Source organism: Neovison vison, chromosome 3, assembly GCF_020171115.1.
Source record: "Neovison vison isolate M4711 chromosome 3, ASM_NN_V1, whole genome shotgun sequence".
Lineage (NCBI taxonomy): Eukaryota > Metazoa > Chordata > Mammalia > Carnivora > Mustelidae > Neogale > Neogale vison.
In genome coordinates, this window is record NC_058093.1 from 141786916 (window position 1) to 141807317 (window position 20402).

The following is a 20402-nucleotide window of genomic DNA, read 5'->3' on the forward strand; positions in this document are numbered from 1 at the left end:
AGCGGCAGAATTACCTAAATGGTTCAACATTCAGAGGAATGAATGGGAATTATTTCTAAGCACCTACTCTGTCTTCAAGTGTGCCTGTTTAACAGCACTCTGAAGTAGGAGTGCAAGTCGGCTGAGTTGGGAGGGAAGAGGGACAGTGTGAGGTAATCAAGGGTGACCCTCTCCTTCCAGTGCAATGAAGGGAAAGGCCTTTGGCTTCAGACAGGACACAGAAAAGAACAGAACCCGATCTTTTGAGGCCCATCCTGTACTTTTCAATCCCAGCTCACTGTTCCTATAGGAATAAAAGGGTAAGCTGATTCTTTCAGACTAACTTTGTATTAGTCTACTTAGTTAAGAAAGTTTCCTACTAAGAGTTTTCTCTTTTTAAAATTTTTATTGGTCCAATTTTTTTAAGTAAACGCTACCACCAACGTGGGGCTCAAACTCATGACCCCAAAATCAAGAATTGCATGCTCTACTGACTGACCCAACCAGGTGCCTTAAGAGTTTCATTGTTAAACCAAGACTAAAGTCTCTTTCAAGTTCAGAAACTCAAAACTTTAAAGATGACTATCAATCAACCCAACCACTACCATTTACTGAACTGAACTTTAACTTAAAATGTAACAGTCATGACGCTAAGTATCATATACATGTCACCTCAACTAATCTCCAAGAAGACCTAATATTATTCCCATTTTACAGGTAAGGAAATAGGTTTAAAGACGTTGGTTATGCTCCTAAAGTCAACGCCCTGTGCTCAGGGAAGATGACAGCCTTCTTGTTATCTCAGGGATGAACTTCAATTCGTCAGTCATGATAATTCCATGTTCTTTGCCAGCAAAAGGCCAGAAAATGTGATACAATTCTAGTCAGTGGAGACATGAGAACAAGGCTTTCTGAGGGTATATCTGCTTTAAAACTTCCTCCTGGGGAGCCTAGGTGGCTCAGTGGGTTAAAACCTCTGCCTTCGGCTAAGGTCCTGGGATCGAGCCCTCCATCAGGCTCTCTGCTCAGCAGGGAGCCTGTTCCCTGCCTGCCTCTCTGCCTACTTGTGATCTCTGTCAAATAAATGAATAAAATCTTAAATAAAATAAAAACTTCTTCCTGCCTCTGGCCAGTACTCTCTGCATAGGTGGCTATGCCCAGTGCTGCTGGTCTAGCCTGAGACCAATATACCAATGCAGCAAAACAGAGAGACAGACAACGGTCCCTGACCATACCATTGAGCTGCTCATTTTCCTAGATACCTCTGGATGTCTTGTTATACAAGATAATGAAGTTTTAAATTTAATGCTTTTGTGGCTTCTATTACTTTGTAGATGAAATATTCTATTAAATCTTTCTAATGATTCCACAATTCTTTTATTTTAAAATTCCTCTCTATGCCTAATCTAAGTCTATTTTTTTTAAAGATTTTATTTTTAAGTAATCTTCACACCCAACATGGGGCTTGAACCCACAACCCTGAGATCAAGAGCTCCACACTCCAACTGAGCTAATTAGGCACCCCCAAAATCTTTCTTTTTAACGTTGACTATTTTTCTACCAGTTCACAAAGAGCTCATCCCCTCCCCCCCAAATTTTTTCATGAAATATTGTTTTTACGTTTTCATTATGGCATCACTTTATATTTTAATTTAGTATATGTACTTAAGAGACTGTATTTTGAGGTTGATCAGAGTCTGCTGGTTCTGTCATGCCTTCTAGCCCTCAGACCCCATGGATTCCTTTCAAGGCCAGATCAACTGTTGCCTGGACCACTGTCATGGAAGCCTTCAGTCCATTATCTGTGGCCCTGACGTTCCAAAATGGAATGTGTGATGCTGTTGCTCTCCTGCTTAAAACCCTTCAAATGGTCTCTCTGAATGTACCACTACACATTCAGCATAGTATTAATCTATATGCACCCTAAAAACTTTTTTTTTAAATTTTATTTATTTGAGAGAGAGAGAGATCACAAGTAGTCAGCGAGGCAGGCAGAGAGAGAGGGGGAAGCAGGCTCCCTGCTGAGCAGAGAGCCCGATGTGGGGCTCGATCCCAGGACCCCGAGATCATGACCTGGGCCGAAGGCAGAGGCTTAACCCACTGAGCCACCCAGGCACCCCCCTAAAAACTTTTAAATCTGTTACTAGCATTGAAAAACTGGGAGGTTTTTACATGAAAACCCAGATTTTCAGCTTTCTTGAAAAATCAGACCAGGCCAAGCTCCACAGCTGCATGTGGCACCGACTGACAGGATCTGATCCCCGTACATGGAGCGTGTGTTCTCCTGTCTGCCACAGCACCCCCTCCCCATCCTCCTGGCTCCCAGTTCCATCCCTGCCACTCAAGGACAGTAGCCTGGTGCATTTTACTAAGGGCTTACACAGATCTTTTTAAGAGAGCTGCATTAAAAAGATAAACATTTCTTGGAAGGTGCTATCAAAAATGGAAAAATGAAAGACAAAGCAAGAGGGCTCACCTTGTTCTTTCAATTCACGCGACCTGCTTCATCTCTGCAGGTGTCTGAGTTCGTCTCTTCTGATCTATGAGATGGAGACTATGAAGCAACCCATCTAGGAAAGGCCTTCCATGATCTCGCCCCTCCTAACCGCTGGCTTTCTCTCTCTCCTCTTCTTAATTCCACACTCCTTTGCAACCTCTTGTTCCCAGCACAGCCCGAACTTTCACAGTTCCTGGAATGCACTAGAGGTTAAATGATGCCTCTGTGCTTTTGTGGATGCTTCCTCATCTCTCTGAAGGTTTCTTCCTCCATGTGTGCCTATGGAGCCCCTACTCAACCTCAGTGCACCAAGTCACCTTCTTTATGAACTTTTCCTGCTCTTATCTCTTACCTCCACGGGATTCGCTTCTTCCTATCTTGTGTTGTCACGCTCTGCTGTGGCACTGAAACACTTTAATGCACTGACTTGCTTCACCTTTGTCATCACTGCTGGACTACAGATTTCTAGCCCATAAAGTGGTTACTCCCTTCTGCATTTCACAGTGTCCTGTAAATACCTCTAGGCACCACGCAACAGAATCTCTCTTAAGTGACTTCAATTTTACTGACTCTTGGCGTCAGCCAATACTCTCTCCTTCCTGGCTGACGCCCAGCACCCGAGGAACACCAGCGGTTACCAGGCCCACTCCCCACTGCTCCCGCCGGGTCAGCTCTCTGACCTCGAGTTAACCAAAGCCATGCTAACTGTGCTGGTCAATGTGAGCATGTAGTTGAATTAAATATCGGAAAAAATTATAAAATAAGAGTGGGAAGATGGTGTTAGAAAGATACACCCACTTGAAATATACACCACATGAAATTAGGTTAGGTGAGACAAAGTGTACAGAACAGGTGAAGTGTAAACATCTAGGATTATACTCTGAGCTTGCTTTAAACGGATCTTTAATTTCCCATCCTACTTCAACAAACAGAAGACGGCAAGGTTGAGAAAGAAAAATGTTCTACAACTATCATCAATGAACCAATTATAGAAAGAAAAGGCCTTGTTCTCACATCAAGAGACGAAAAATAAAATAATTTTGATAGGATTTAAATTAAAATGAAATGTTTAACACACATATCATTTTACATGATGCTACACGGGAGCAACATTTCTGATGAGCTGAGCGACTCCCAGGGCTACCTGTACTAGATCCACAGGCTTTTAGGACACCTCCCCCAACCTCTGGCTTCACCAGATGTGAGCTCCATTAGGAGTTCTATTTAGGATAGGAGTTACCAAATTTTGACAGCAAGCTCATTTAAAGCATCAGCATCTCTTTAAAACCTATCATGAGGGGCGCCTGGGTGGCTCAGTGGGTTAAGTGTCTGCCTTCAGCTCAGGTCATGATCCCATGGTCCTGGTGATCGAGCCCCATATCGGGCTCCCTGCTCAGTGCAGAGCCTGCTTCTCCCTCTCCCTCTGATGCTCTGCCTGCTTGTGCTCCCTCACTTTCTCTGTCAAATAAATAAATAAAATCTTAAAAAAAAACAAAAAAACCCTACCAAAGCTGCAGACTCACGTCCTCATTATATGTGTTTTGGAGTACTTAGGGATCACATTTATTGAATACTACATGCCAGCCCTGATTCAAAGTACCTCGTATATCAAGAGTAGATATAAAGACTATAAGGCAGTGAATCCAGGATGAGTTCAATGTACTGTGACTCTCCTACCCAGTATTTTCTGATTTTATGGACTACTATGCATGAGATATCTAAATACACGAGCATACACACATACATATACATGTATATTTTCTTATTTTTTTTTAATGTGTTGAGAGGAAAAAGAGAACGTCTAGGAAGGAAACTGAATGGCATTCAGAAATGTACCTAAAATGTGAATTTTGAAAATCAAAATAAATTTTAGTCTACCTAATGCTTTTGCAAGGATGTTGAAATGCTGGCTCTGTAAACAAAAGAACTCTCTGCCTCATGTATTTCCAATCACAGATATTGCCAAGTATTTTAATTGTCCTTCTTGAGGCAAAAATCTTGAATACTACCACTCAAAATATACCGCAAATGTAAGAAGTAGACAGCGAGTGACAGAGTAGATACACAACAGGAAAACACGCAGTCTGCTCAAAATATTCTTTAAAAGTGTTTAAACGTTCTGAATAAATGATGGTCTAATTTCAAGCACTGTTCCAGATATCTGTTTCTCTTCCTAGAGGTTCTTCTCTAAATAGCATTTCACTTTCAAAACAGGAAACTTGTTAGGTAATTCTTCAACACGGTGTCAGGAAGCCATTGTCTTCCCCAACCATTCATCTTATTATCACCCTCGATGCTGTGTTTCTGGCTGTGCTCAGAGGACGTCATAGGAAGCACCGGCCATAAACCCAGCTGCCGAAAAGAGCAAGAAGAAAATACCTAAAATGTCACAGTCTGACTAAGTACTGTAGTCAATTCTCCCTGCAATTTTTGCAATCACCACATAAGTGCCCTTGATGTATAAACGTTATAGACTTCTGCTCAGTGAAAACTGTGCCTGAAGCTTCAAAACTCTGCCTTAAAGAAACATCAATCTTGCTGTCCACCACATACCTCAGGCCCATTGCTCCCTCTAACTACATGTAAAATCTTTGTTATTTTTGTAGAGAAGGACATACTGTTTTCCAAACTTCGATTAATATACTGTTTGCTGACATTTCTGCCAAGTCTTGATTAGCTTTCTTTGGATTTACAGTAGCCTCAGAGTGCTTGCCAAAATTAAATGTATTCTGGAAAATTATATTGGTTTATTTTTATTAGAGGGCTTGAAATCTCATGCTGAAAACATTTTCATATCTTGCCCCAGCCCCCTTTTCCTAAAAATGTTATTTATGGAAAATTCCAGCATTCAGTTGTTTAACACTTTGCTAACGCCATGTAACTTTAGAAAATCTGTTACTTAGTGTTTAAGAAGCCACACATAAGAGCTGTCTCTAGGTACCTAGGGGAATAACTGTTTTTCAGCTAAGATTTGTGCAATTCCAGGTATTAAGATAATCTGAAAACTGCTATAAATGAACCATTCACGTACGTCCAGGAAAACAGCGGTTCGTCTTTGGTTAGCATGTTTCCCCTATGCTTCCTTGCTCCTCTGGGCTTTGCACATGTTGTCCCTTTTGTCCCTTCTACCTGGCATCAAGTCCCTTGCCCGTCTCCTTCTTTGCCTAACCCCTAATTGTTAATGGCTCAATTCAGTCGTCCAAACAGTTTAAAAAAGCCCTTTGTAGTTAGTATGTCCAATGGTGAAGTCCTGAGCTTCATCCCTACTCCTAGACTGCTTTTCTCCCGGTTGTTAGGGCATCTTCTCCATCTCAATCATCCCTGCCCTCTCTCTCACCACTGCCTCCCCCTTACCTGCCCCATACTGCACCTACATCTGAACAATCATCAAGACCTGTTGGCTCGCCTTCACCCACCTGCTTTTCTCCATCTCTGCTCTAACAACCCTAGTCCCAGCTCGGCAGCAAGCAGTCTTTTAAAATAAAAATGGGTCAAACCAATTCCGATTTTTAGAATCTTTCCGACAGAAAGAAAAGCACTGGTGTATAAAGACATATATTCAAAAATGCCTATTGTAGTCTTGTTTGTAAGAATGCAAAGCTGGATTCAGTTTGAGCATTTTATCAACAGGAAAAGAGTTTTCTAAAATACTCTATTTTTTATAAGGAACATGCTAGATTAATGGTTTTCAACTGGGAGATCTAGCTAGGATACACTATTCAGACTTTTAACTCGAAGAGCAGTGTGTTTATTATGATTCCAATGTTGTGAAATAAAGAACAAAAGCCTTCCAAAACCAACAAATAAAAAATAATTCTTAAAAACAGATATAATTTCCCTGCTTAAAATTCATTAAAGGCATTCCATCACGCTAGAGTAGAAGCTGAGATCCCCACCCTGGCTTTCCTATCCAGCTCCACCTCCAACCTCTCTTCTGCTGGCTCACAAAATCAGTGCCCCCTGCACTTGCCTTTTTTCTGTTCCCCCAACTTTCCAGTGTTCTTTGTACCACCTGCTCCTTGTAATACCCTTCTTCTAGATGACGGCACTGTCTGAGGCTAAATACCAGGCCCTCAGTGTGTTCACACCTGAGCACCCGAAGTATGTACCCCGTCATTCCACTATCTTATCCTACTACTGGCCTGATGGTTCCTAGTTAGTTTCTTGTTTGTCTCCTCTTACTAGGAAAGCCGCTCCCTGAGCGCAGGACCCATGCCTGTTTTATCTGCAGCTAACAGCTGGCACTCATCACATACTTGCCATTACTGCATAAAACAGATGGGCTCACTGGAAGACATAATACGTTGTTAAGTAAAAATACGAACATGTTCGGGCACCTGGGTGGCTCAGTGGGTTAAAGCCTCTGCCTTCAGCTCAGGTCATGATCCCAGGGTCCTGGGATGGAGGCCCACATCAGGCTCTCTGCTCAGCGGGGAGCCTGCTTCCTCCTCTCTCTCTGCCTGCCTCTCTGCCTACTTGTGATCTCTGTCAAATAAATAAATAAAAGCTTAAAAAAAATTAAAAAAAAATGAACATGTTGCAGAAGACATATTGAGGAAGAGGGAGGGGGTAGTATTATTTTTGTATTACAGAAAGCAGCCTCAAAGGATTTACAACAAGCGGATGAAACAGGAATTAACCCTAAGGGACAGGTAACGGCGGACTTAAACTTTCCACTTTAAATATCTGTTACTGTTTGAGGTTGTTTTTTAAATGAGCATGAATTACATTTATAGTCAAAAGAACCAATCAATATAATTCATTTTGGGGAAAAATGGAATGCCAGGGAAGAAAGCAGGTACACCTCCTCCCTCGCCAGGTGCTCCTTATTGCTTATGTTCCTCTTCTCTCTTTCTCATGGAAATGCTAATCATTCAAACATTGTATCTAGATGTCTCACCGGGAGGATGGAAATGACACAAATTACTCTATTTTGACTGGCTAGGTATCAGTGCATCATTATTGTCAAAGAAAATAAAACACTTCTGTTAGGGAAAACAACAACAACAATAAAACTGTTACAGGAAGCTTCCTGTTGACAAAAAGAAGAAAGAGAATCGGACACTGGCCAGAGCCCACCAGATCCAGAGATGAAGCAGAATAAAAAATGTCAGACCAACTCCACACCCAAAAAAATCAAACAACAACAAACCTTAAGATTCTAACTACAGTTTTCTTTTGGGTTATAAAAGCAGCCACACACCCATGCAACGTAAGAAGGTCCTGTGATTTACATAAAAAGTTAAGTTCATAAAGAAACATAACAATTTCAATAGATAAGTAATGAAGGGATAAGTAATATATGATATGCAAATGAGGGAAAATAAGAACATTCACAACTATTCCTGTTGAAACGAAGAGAAACTACAAAAAATTACGCTGACACCTGAGAAACTGAAAATAAGAATAATAATAAAATGGTTGAATTACTGAATTCATCTCTTATATCTTAAAAAGGATGAAGCAAACAGATGTGGAAAGTTATATAGTAATAAAGCCCTTGAAAAAAAAATACCCAGCGGTGGTTAATATAAGGACTTTGAATATATGCAAACAGGTAGGCCAACAACTGAGATATGGTGGCAGCCGAGAATACTATATTTAAAAATTAGCCTAAAATTACTTTACCCAGAAAGATTCTAATATAGCAGTAACATTAAAAGTAGTATTTGTAAAGACTTAAAAAAATCATTGAAGGAAAAATATCAGTAGGACAAAAGATTAATGGTGTGGAAAATTAGGATAAACAAAAGAATGTTAAATATAATCAGATAAGGACAGATCAGTAAGTATAATTAGAAATCTGCTAATTACTTGACTTGATACCCTATTCATTCCTTCTACTTGTAAGATTAATAAAGTAGTCTGGAAATAAGAGCAGCAAATAAAATCATAAGAAAGAAACTGCAATAAATCTACCTGGTATGAAGGTTGATGTGTAACAGCAGGAGCCAACAGAATGAGGTTGACTGACTGTGTCTTATTTAACCAACGACTAAGTAATAATCATGACGGCTAACATTTTTTAAGCCCTTACTATTGGCTGACATTTGCTTCATATATATTTATTCTTTTAATCTTTACAACACAATGTTATGAGAGTTACTGTGTCCATTTTGTAGATGAATAAACTAAAGCATAGAGAATTGAAGGACCTTAGTTAGGCCACAAAGCTAACAAGGAACTACAAGGGACTAACAAGGATTCAAACCCAAGTCGTTCGGGCTCCAGAATCTGCTCTTACTGCCTTTTCTAATACGTAAGAGAAAATACATAACTTGCTAATTAATTTTAAAACCAAATTTGGTATGTTGCAAATATTATCAAAGATATAATTAATCTGCGCCAGATAAATGCGTACCAGTAAAGAATTTGAGAGGCCATATAACTTAGTGGGTGTAAGGAAATCAAAGGAAGGTCAAAGGAAAACAAATGCAAAGGAAAATAAATTTCAATGGAATTATTAATGAAAACAGGGCCAATTTTCATTATTTTAATGTGGATTATCTTCAGCATTTTTATTAACCAGGAGTGCTAGTATGCAGCAACTGTATATATTCAGTGCAGGCAGACATTCAATATAATCTAGAGACAAAAGGAATCAGAAAGGGGCATTTCTTGAAATCTTCACTGTGTTTGAAACGAATCATCCCACAGACATTTTTGAGTGTTTCCTGTGTAACTGGGGGAGGACCACGATAGGGAACAACAGAGGATGGTGTTACTGAGTGAAAAGTAGCTCAGGAGAGGAGGGGATTGATGATGATGATCAAAGCCAGAATCTCAAAGGCTCTGAAGCACAAAGGTCAAGGGCCTAACTTAGGGTTAGCAGAGGACAAGGTAGATCTCAGATATACTGTTAAGGAAAGTTGACTGAACTCAGTGACTGGATGAAGATGGGTAAAGGAGGAGTAAGAATTGCGATGTCCTGGTATAACTGCACCACTAACAGAAAAAGGTAGGTTAGAAAAGATGCTGTTAGAAGAATATAGGCTTAGATTTTCTAAAACACTGAATTTGAAACAATGACAAGATAGCAGAATGGAAATGTCTAGCGGATAAAACCTTTAGGGGCTGGAGTTTAGGCTGAGCCCAATTATAAGGTGACATGTGAAGTTCAGTGCATCTATCCCACATAGAATAAAGAATCTGTTAGGGCCAGAGAAACTCAACATGTGGGCTGATTACTCTTTATAGCATTAAGCTGTGTGATGCACGTCAGCATTCCAGAATTTACCTTTGGTCTAGAATGGATTATAGCTAGACCTCAGTTGTCACAGTACTATGAATACAATCAATCTTTGCTTCTATTTTTTCCTTCATTATCTGGCCTATGGCAGACCTGGTCATGGTCCACTACAGAAATATAGGTACCTCTCATGACTCATAAGAAAGAGGTTTCTCTATGCTCTAAAGATATCCCCTTAGAAACAATTTGACAAGGTGTTTCTGACTAACCAAAAATACAACTATGCCCCAAATTACCCATATATTTTTTATATAATTAAGGCATACTTTGTTTTCATTTACCATGTCATATAATGTTTCTTATTATATTTTTTACTCCAAAGACTCAGTGTTTTATTTGATCCCTGTGTATTCTACTATGCATCCACTATGTTCTAGGCACTGAAAAATAGGCTTTAAAAATAAGTTAAGGAACTTAAACTTTTCAAGGATAAAGTTCTCTTAATAATTCAAGATTTAGATAAGACTTCTGCCACACTTTCTGTCATACATCACTGCGTTTTTCTGAGCACTACGGCAAAGGAAGTAAATATCTGTATTTCCCACAGTGGATCAGATACCCCCAAGTGACACGGAACAACCTTCGAGAGGAAAACTAGCTAACAGGAGCCTGGGAGAAACTTGTACAGAGTGGGCAGGTATTTATTACAGAGGCCGGGTTTCAAAGAGATTGGAAAATCAGTGAGACATAATATCAAGTCTGCCAAACCAAAGGCAAATATTGCTAGAGGGAGGATTTTCATTGCTGATTTAACCACACACAAACCTGCAGCTCTAAGGATTCATGGAACTTAATTAGCCTGCTTATCAAGAATACTGCCTACCAACAAAATTTAAGTACTTCATAGAGAGTAACTTTTCTTTTTTTTTTTTTCTTTTTAATTAAGCAAAATTTGAGTCAGGTATAGGCCTCAGATGCTAGCAGTCGCCAGGTAAAAGCGAAGTCAGCAGCACAGAAGGATTTTTAACTACAGAGCTGCATCAGAGTTCTGATTTGCACAATCAGTAGAGAGTCAGCCTAACAGCACAGGCAAGAGCTGCCTTTAGGAAGGAAGAATCTGCACATGGCCTAAGGCAGCCCTGCTTAACTCATCCACCAAAGTGCTCCTCACTGACGACTGTGAACTGGCCCCAGAGTCTACAAACACCCTCACGTCTCCATGTGACCTTGCATGTTCTCTACAATTAAGGTAATTTAATTGCACTGTGATGCATTTCCAAGTTTATCTGAATACAATATCAACCTGTGCTTACTGAAGACTAACCTAAGAATTTCACATCAGTTACCTTATTTACTTCTCATGCAAGAACGGGCACTATTTCTTTTTTCTTTTTTTTTTTTAATTTATTTGTTAAAAATATTTTTAATTTATTTTCAGTGTAACAGTATTCATTGTTTTTTGCACCACACCCAGTGCTCCAGGCAATCTGTGCCCTCTCCAATACCCACACCTGTTCCCCCAACCTCCCACCCCCCGGCCCCTTCAAAACCTTCAGATTGTTTTCAGAGTCCATAGTCTCTCATGGTTCACCTCCCCTTCCAATTTCCCTCAACTCCCTTCTCCTCTCTAACTCCCCTTGTCCTCCATGCTATTTGTTATGCTCCACAAATAAGTGAAACCATATGATAATTGATTCTCTCTGCTTGACTTATTTCACTCAGCATAATCTCTTCCAGTCCCGTCCACGTTGCTACAAAAGTTTGGTATTCGTCCTTTCTGATGGAGGCATAATACTCCATAGTGTATATGGACCACATCTTCCTTATCCATTCGTCCATTGAAGGGCATCTTGGTTCTTTCCACAGTTTGGTGACCGTGGCCATTGCTGCTATAAACATTGGGGTACAGATGGCCCTTCTTTTCACAACATCTATATCTTTGGGGTAAATACCCAGGAGTGCAATTGCAGGATCATAGGGAAGCTCTATTTTTAATTTCTTGAGGAATCTCCACACATCTCCAGCAAGTGGCTGGACCAACTTGCATTCCCACCAACAGTGTAAGAGGGTTCCCCTTTCTCCACATCCCCTCCAACACACGTTGTTTCCTGTCTTGCTAATTTTGTAGGCAATATTTCTACTACCTTTACCGTGCGGAAGCTTCAGTTCAGATAGGTTGAGAAACTTCCCCAAGGTTATGAAATTCACAAGCGGTGGAGATGGGATGCAAGCTGCCCAGTTTCTAATTCATCTTCTCTGATACATTACACCGCAGCATTTTAATGGACTTTGTAGTTAAATTCGCTAACTCTTCCTCCTTGGTGAGCTAAGGCACAGCTCAGTAAACTTTTCCTGTAAAGGGCCACATAGTAAATATTTTCAGCTTTGCAGACCATGTAAGGTCTTTGCTGGCGACAATGACTCAATTCTGCTGTAGTGTGACAGCACCACACATGGCCCTCAAAGCAAGGAGCGTGGCTGTGTTCCAGAGAGCTTCATTTACTGAAAGGGGTGGGGGTGATCTCGGCAAGAGCTTGAGAACGCTCAAGTAGACTTCATGCTCTATACAGATATGCATATGTATTCTGTGGCTTTGTACCATCTCCTACTGTGTGTGTTTTGGAAGAACATGTAGAAAGAAAATGGATTAAAAAAAAACCAACAAAACCAGCAGCCAATGCCAAAAAGTAAGGGAAAGGGGATTTAGTGCTTCTATGCTCTCTATTACCAACCAATCTAGTAACGATGACAGGGAATCCGCATGTTCTCCCTCTTCTCCCCCAGTCCAGCGTTCTCTGCATCCTGGACAGACCACAGCAGATTCTCCCATTAGCTGTGACTCTCCCTGTATGGTGGTTACATCTTATCTTTCCACCTAATTGGAACCCCACCCCCTAGAGTCCAGTGAATTTACTAATTATCCTCTCTACATGATTTAGGTCCTATTTCCATGTCTCTGCGCATGCTAGGAAAACCGTCCCACTCTCTCTGTCAACTGATTCCAATAGCTAGTCAGGAAATGCAGTACTGCATGCTGAGTTTGAACTCCCTAGTCCTTGGATTCACCTCTAAGACATCATTTCTGAACATGCCAATTACACTTGTGCATTCTGTTTCAACGGCTAACTCGCTCATTTCAAATACTACAACACTGACACCATAAAAGATTTAAGAGAATCCCCGAAGTGTCACTGGCACTGGATGTAACTGGTGACCGGCAAAAGCAGTTAAGACTTAGAGATGTAGCTTCGTTTTCCTGTTCTCAGTGATTAGAAGAAAAGGTAACCTTTACTTTCATACAGAGCTGGAAGGCGAAGGTTATTCAGTCATATAAAACTAACGGTAATCTGAGACATCAAAATCAAGAAGCTGAAGTGGACAAAAATCTGGAGGCACTAAAATGTCTAAATGTACTAAAATGATGGACAGAAAATAAAACAGACTAAGAATGACATTACAAATTCCTGTTAAGAAAGAATGCCTTTGATTAGTAAGTGTATCCTAAGTAATTGAATTAAAAAGAATAAAATATCCAAATTATTATGTTTTTTGCATGTTCCCAAAACCTTCATTGAGACATTTGCCCATAATGCATCAGGTTTCTCTCTGCTGGTTTTGCCAACTGTGTCTTGTCCAGTAACAGTCTTCTCTCTGCTTTCTATACTTCAATTTTAAAGAAGCTTGGAAAGGTCCCTTTGTTCTTTTCTTTTCTTTTTTTTTTAATCTTTCCTTATTGATGTTTATGATTTATTTCTCTCAAGTCTGCTAGTAATGATATACTCTCATTTTTAAAAACTGTCTTACCAGAATAGATGCTGAAAACGCTACTTGAAGAGTCTGTCCCTTTTAGGAGAGAATCTTACAAACAACATGGAACTTAATTTTTAAACAAGCATTTAGAGTGATTTCACTGCTCGGAGTTCAGAGTAAAAGAAACAAATAAACATATGGCCACCAATAAGGAGTTAATGTCTAAAAAAAATTGACATCCACCCTCTACGCTCTCACACAAAATGCACACTTACACATTAGAGACTGAGAACGTGTGCATAAAGAAACGTGTTCAACATTCCAACAGTATCCCCTAAACTTGTCTGACCCCTGAAATTTTTACCCCCAACATCTATTAGCAGCTCTTAGAACTACTGTTTTCATGGAAAGCAGCCAGGGAAGCTTTTGGAGAATTAATTAGTAGCCTATTAAATTTTAGAGGCACTATAAAATTTTAGATATATCCTTATGAATTTCTTTATATTTCTTCTGGAGTTTCCTAATACAGTTGACTACATACTTATCTAACACAGTTGAATATAATTCCTAATACGGCTGAATAGATCAGCATTGATAAATGCTATAATGAAACATAAGAAGTTATGACTTGGAACTATTTATCAATGAGCCCTATAAATTCACCATGTTCACAGGGGAGCTTAGCCCTGGTTTTGCCATTTGTTAACAGTATGACCTCTGGGATAAAGAGATTTAAAGCCTCTCTTGGAGCTTTGATTCACTTATATCGAAAGTAGGGCCAGACTTGCCCTGTCTAACCAACTGGTACATTCTGAGAATCAAGTGATCAAGATGAAAATTAAAATCAAGAACAATTCTTCATAAACAATAAAGTGTTATAAAAGTACAACAAGATTTATAAAAGTATAAAAAAATTAATCTCATCAGTTTCTTTTTTCTTCTTCTCTTGAACTCTGGCTAGGATGCTGTCTTAGAATTGCCAAATCCCTTGTTTTACTTAGAAAATTAATTTTTGGTTAGTCATTAATCATAATAACGTACATCAAACATTTTCAGAAAATGCCTGGCGGGGGTGCCTGAGTAGCTCAGTCCGTTAAGTGTCTGCCTTTAGGTCAGGACATGATCCCAGGGTCCTGGGATCAAGCCCTGCTGGCTCCCTGCTCAGCAGGCAGTCTGCTTCTCCCTCTTCCTCTGCCCCTCCCCCCTGTTCATGCTCTCTGTCAAATAAATAAAATCTTAAAAAAAAGAAAAAAAGACAATGCACGGCAAAAATAGAAGAATCAGAAAACTGTTTAAATGAGAGACTTATTGCAAAGTAGCTGGCGAGCAGAACCACCTTTCTCTAGGCTCTATTATGAACTCCTCCGTAGCCGCCCTTCGATGCCAGTGAATAAAGACAGTAGGGCTCTATATTCTTTGAGTCCTTCATTAAACTATTGATCCCTTTAGCATTATCCATAATGTTCCAGCAGCTCAGCACGTCAACTGGTGAAGTGCTAGTCTCTCACTCCTTTCAATAACTTCCACACTTTATGGAGAGGAAGTCACAATGATTTATTTACCTGACATTTTCCAGTCCGGATGTCGTACAGGGCCACTGAACCATGGCGAGCTCCAACCGCTATTCTGTGATTCCGCTCATAATAGCTGACCATGTAGAACCTGAATTGAACATTTTAACAAACAACAACAACAAAACAAAAAACCCAGGTGAGATGACCTGCACATGGAAGTGGACAGAACGTATCTCAAAGATAGAAGTCAGCTCTGATATATATTTTTAAATAAATATATCTATAATTAATACATTGAGATTTTTCAGAACTGTTTCATTTTAGTAATTCTTAAAATCAACTGACAGAAAAACATTGCAAAATACCACTTAGGCTATGGATAATTATTTTCAGTAGAAAACAACTTCATCATTACAAACACCTTTGAATTTTCAAGCAAGAAATAGGGTCAAATAAGGTTTATTAAGAAAACTCAGTTTTGCTATAGTCATTATTATGCAAATACTTCTACTTAAACAGAATGGGAAAGATGAAAAGGCTTACATATTCAATCCAATTATGTTCTCACATTTTATTGTAGTATTAAGGAGTGAAACATACTTTCTAGCAGATCATAAAAAAGCTACACCAATGTTATGCTTAAGTACATATCAATAATTCAGAATGAAATTAGCAAGTTATCCATAAGGAAAAGGCAAAATCTGGCAAATTCCATAGATTTTCCACATTTACCGGTTTATCTAAATGACAGCTATGACTAAAGGTAGTATAAGGAAGCACATTTGGTACTTATTTGGCATTACATGAAAAGAAAACTGAGGGAGGATGATTTGAAGGTTATAAGAGGTTGATTTATTTTTATTTATTTCTTTTTTTCTAAGTTAATTTGCATGAGTGGATTAGGTATCTGAATTCCTGATCTATGCTTTGCCATAAAGATTTTCCGGCCATCTGGCTAGAGCCTGGGAAGATATAAATAAAAATCACTACAAGTGTAAATAAGGTATGATTTTATATCCCCAGTGAATTCTGAATATACCTTCCCATTATCTAGTGCTATTGTCTCAGTAGGAGTTGCCCAGATGAACAAGTGGCCTACGTTAAATATTTATGAGGATATTCCATCAATTCTACCACACATTCCTTGACTTTTTTCTCTGTGGTCGTCCTACCAACCTAACTTTTCTGCTACCATTTTTTTAAAAGATGGGCAGGAGAGGGAAAGGAGATGACAGCAAGGAAATATTTCTCTAATGCTTTCTTGAAATGGAGTAAAAACACCTACAAGGTCACGTGATGACATTTCTGAAATTCTGGTAAGAGAGGCTGGGAGACAGACTAGAAACCAGCGACATTGTGATGAAGCCATCTAGGCATGGGATGGCATTAGGACATTCACACACAGTTCGTCAATCTGGAAAATGATATACTCAGTTTTAAAACCTTTTGTTTGTTCTTTATTAGCAAGTGATGGATTCATTAATAGTTCTGTCCTATCCCTAAGCCTTACCCAGTAAAACAACTCCTTTCCCTTCAGTGGAAGATTAACGCTTCATTTTTCAGTCGCACAAGAGACACTACTTTAGGACCTCCTGCTGGTTTTGGTTTTGCTGTGCTCAGGCAGTGGGATGTCCTCTTTGTACACTAGCTGGAGGGAAGGAAAGGCACTAAAGGCTCCTGACACACATGAAGCTTCCCCACTACTGAGTGGCTAGCGTAAGGCTGCTTCCTCAATGCTTTTCCTGTCTGAAGCATCACATTACACTACCGCAACAGAGAAGGCAGGGATCGGCATTCAAAATCCAATGCACCTATATTTGAAAATTTAAAAAATGCCCTAGAAGAGTTTAAGAACCTTTACTATTTTGTTCTTCAATCATTACAGTGGTTTAAGTGTCGGGCATCATTATATAGCTACACTGACATCTACACACACAGTTAACTCGCAATTACAGTAACATGGAACCTACTACCTAACAAATGCTTTAACGAATATTTATTCTCTTCAGGTTAATAGCCACAGGAAAATGAAATTTCAGAAGTATTTTTAAAACCTATTCTTAAACTTTGCACAGATGTAGCTGCAATACTGCTGAAATCTTTCTGTAAAACGTGACTGTAATTACTCCTCAAAATAATCTTTTTCAAAAGAAATCTGTGCTGAAATACATTTATGTGGACAAAATTTACTTAAACCAGAATTTCAAAAGTTTCTGATGCACTGGCTGTCTTCTATGCTCCGATATCAACCTCATCCTTCTGTATCATCTGTAAACACCATAATTTATGGAAGAAAAGAATTCAAATCTATTCTTGGTATCACATCTTTAGTTTTCCTGAAAGGACCATACATTACAGGTCTGCATTTGTCATGCTTTGCAGTTTACTGCTAGAGTAATACTTCTAAACAAGATCTTAAACAATTCTGGACAGTGAAGGTCTTGGGGCACGTTTTTTATCTTTGGACTTCTTGTTAAACTTTTTATTCCCTTAACAGTATCTCTTTCAACAGAAGGAATCTGTGGTATATATGTAGTCACTTCACAAGTATCTACTCTGGGGAGACAGGCTGCAGGGAGTCTATCTCTGCTGAGGGTTTACAGAACCCAGCATACCCCTCAACTACTCTCCACTTAGTACTAGTTTCCCATTGAGGGACTGTGAGATACGCACTAGTTGCCCCTACCCCCAAAGGTATCAGTGGATTGAAGAGGAGGATCCACTACCGTTTTAAAAATTATTCTAGATGTGACCTGAAAGTCTTAAATTCCTACATGAAAGTCTTAAACTCCTTCATAATTTGGAAGGGGGTGCTCTCAGAGTAAGGACTGATGTGGCCTGAGTCTTCTAAAATGGTATTTCAGCTCCCAGTTCACTACATCAACAATATGTCACTTGGGCAGCTTTCTTGGGTAACAATCTGGTAAGAATCCTTTTATTATATTCAAATCAGAACAAGAATCCAAACAAGGAACTTGGCCCATCACAAGGAAACTCTGCTAAGTCAGAGAGAACACTACCATCCAAGTACATGAAAGAAAAATAATCTGGAATCCAGTAATGTTACAAAATATATTTCTTACTGGGTCTGGGGTGGTCATCATCCAAGAAATTTCGTCACTGGTCCCACACTTTCATTACTGCCCACATGCAACTGGGGTGATCCTTTTCTTTTTTTTCCCAATAAATAAATATTTATTAATCTTAAATCATCCTTTTGGCAATATTTTAAATCACTTCTGTCCTTTGAAAATTACCATGGCCTCAGGGTTCCTTTGACAGACTCATCTTCCAATTACTCTGATCATTTTTTAAATTTTATACTTAAAAAAAAAATTTATTAACATATATTATTTGCTCCAGGGGTACAGGTCTATGAATCATCAGGCTTACACACTTCACAGCACTCACCATAGCATATACCCTCCCCCGTGTCCATAACCCAACCACCCTCTCCCTACCCACCCCTACCCCCAGCAACCCTCAGTTTGTTTTGTGAGATTAAGAGTCTCTTACGGTTTGTCTCCCTCCCAATCCCATCTTGTTGATCCTTTTCAACCGTGAATTAAATCACCTTTCTCTCATGTTCACAACAATCCTTCAAGATCCTTGTGACGGGACCCCATCTCTCAGACTTCATCTCTCTTCCTGTTCACTCTGCTCTAGTTACACTGATTTCCATGTACTTTCTCGAATATGCCAAGAGTGTTTCCACTTGGGGAGCCTGGGTGGCTCAGTTTTTTAAGCGTCTGCCTTCGGCTCAGGTCATGAACCCAGGGTCCTGGGATCAAGCCCTCTGTCAGGCTCTCTGCTTACTGGGAAGCCTGCTTCTCCCTCTCCCACTTCCCCTACTTGTGCTCACTCTCTAGCCATATCTCTCTGTGTCAAATGAACAAATAAAAGCTTTTTTTTTTTTTTTTTAAAAGAAGGTTTCCACTTTGGAGCTCTAACACTTGCTGCTTCCTCTACTTGAAAACTTCATCTGCCTGATATCTCCATGGCTTGTACCCTCCCTTCATTCAGGTCTCTGTTCCAAGGTGATCTTGACTAAGATCTTCATAGGCCACCTTATCTAATATAGCAGCCCTTCCTCCATTATCCTGTAGTCCATTATCTTATTTTTTCTTTATTGTACTTAACCATCCCTGATATCAAACAATATTTTGTTTATAGCTCGTTTCTCTCCACCAGAGACTTTATCTTCTGCTGAATGTATGAATACATAAATGTGGTCCAAATGAGCAGTAAAAAGTAATGCAGTAAGAAGTTCAAACACTATGCCTATCCCCCAGTGAACTAGTGTAAAAACTATGCAAAACATAATGATTTTTACGGCCAATGAATATTTTATAGGGTCTAAAATAATAATAATTGAGATGAGGAAATAAAGGAAACAAAACGTGTCCAAAAAAGGCAGAAGAAACAGAAGTCAAGAAACTGCCATGATCCCTCTAAAAATAAATTTTTAATTGAGACAAGTAACTGCAGATTTATATGAAATTATCTATAAAGGTCTCTGTCATCTGGGTATGTTAGCATGAGGCTGACAGTTGCATACTGGAAACTATTTAATTATACCTTAGGGAACTAGAAAAGATTACCTGAACTGAAATTCAAGAAGGCAAATATAGTCTAAATAATGATGTATACAAGAAAGTATGTATTTTCGGTATAAATGTTGTTATGGAAATAAAAACTGTGCTGTGAATCTGCCAGATATATTGCCACATGTAAATGTCAATGAACGTGGTATTATCACACAAAACATAGTTAAAAGAAACAATAACTTATCGATCATCAATAAACACTGGAATAGGTTATTTTTCCAAAGCTGTCTCTGTGACTTCAACTTTCCATGACTAAGTCACAGTGGGGTGTCAGCCACCCCACAAATGGGTGTGAAGCACAAATGTGAATTGAGTGCAGGATCCTGGAGCAAATCACTTTGTTTGCAGAGTTCGCAACACCCAGTGCCTGTGTCTCTAAATAACTTTGGTACTCTCTATTTATAGTCTCCTTTAAATTGATGACCTTTTAATTTTTATTAAAAATCACCTTCAAATAAGAGAACACTGAAGTGAAATTTAAAAGTCAATTTGGAAACACAAAGGAAAAGGCAATACCCAACTCTCGGCAAAAATACAATTTGGGAGGAACCCAGAAACCGGTAACATCCCTTTCTTAACTATGACTTTGGTATTTTCCAATGATCTCAGGATGTTGAGTTACTGTTGTCTATCATATCCTTGAGCATTAAAAAGCAACAAGAAACATTCTTTTGATAATCCAAAATTAATCTCCAGGTTAACAGGAAACCATCTAAAATCTAAGGATGTCGAACAGAATGTGGGATATAACCATCTACAATTTAGAACTATTTACAATTCTCTAACTACACGACTTGCAGCTAACATTTACTGAGTACTGACGGTAGAACAAGCACACGTACTTTCATAAGCCATTGAGATACTAG

General features: G+C 39.2%; 1 protein-coding gene across 2 annotated transcripts in view; it reads right to left on the reverse strand.

The window, feature by feature from the left end:
- WDR7 (WD repeat domain 7) overlaps positions 1-20402 on the reverse strand; it is a 367702-nt gene that overhangs the window by 56691 nt on the left and 290609 nt on the right. For both annotated transcript variants that reach the window (XM_044242906.1, XM_044242905.1), the window contains one exon: positions 14978-15077. In XM_044242906.1, the coding sequence (XP_044098841.1) occupies positions 14978-15077 (100 nt within the window). The remainder of the gene's footprint in view (positions 1-14977; positions 15078-20402) is intronic.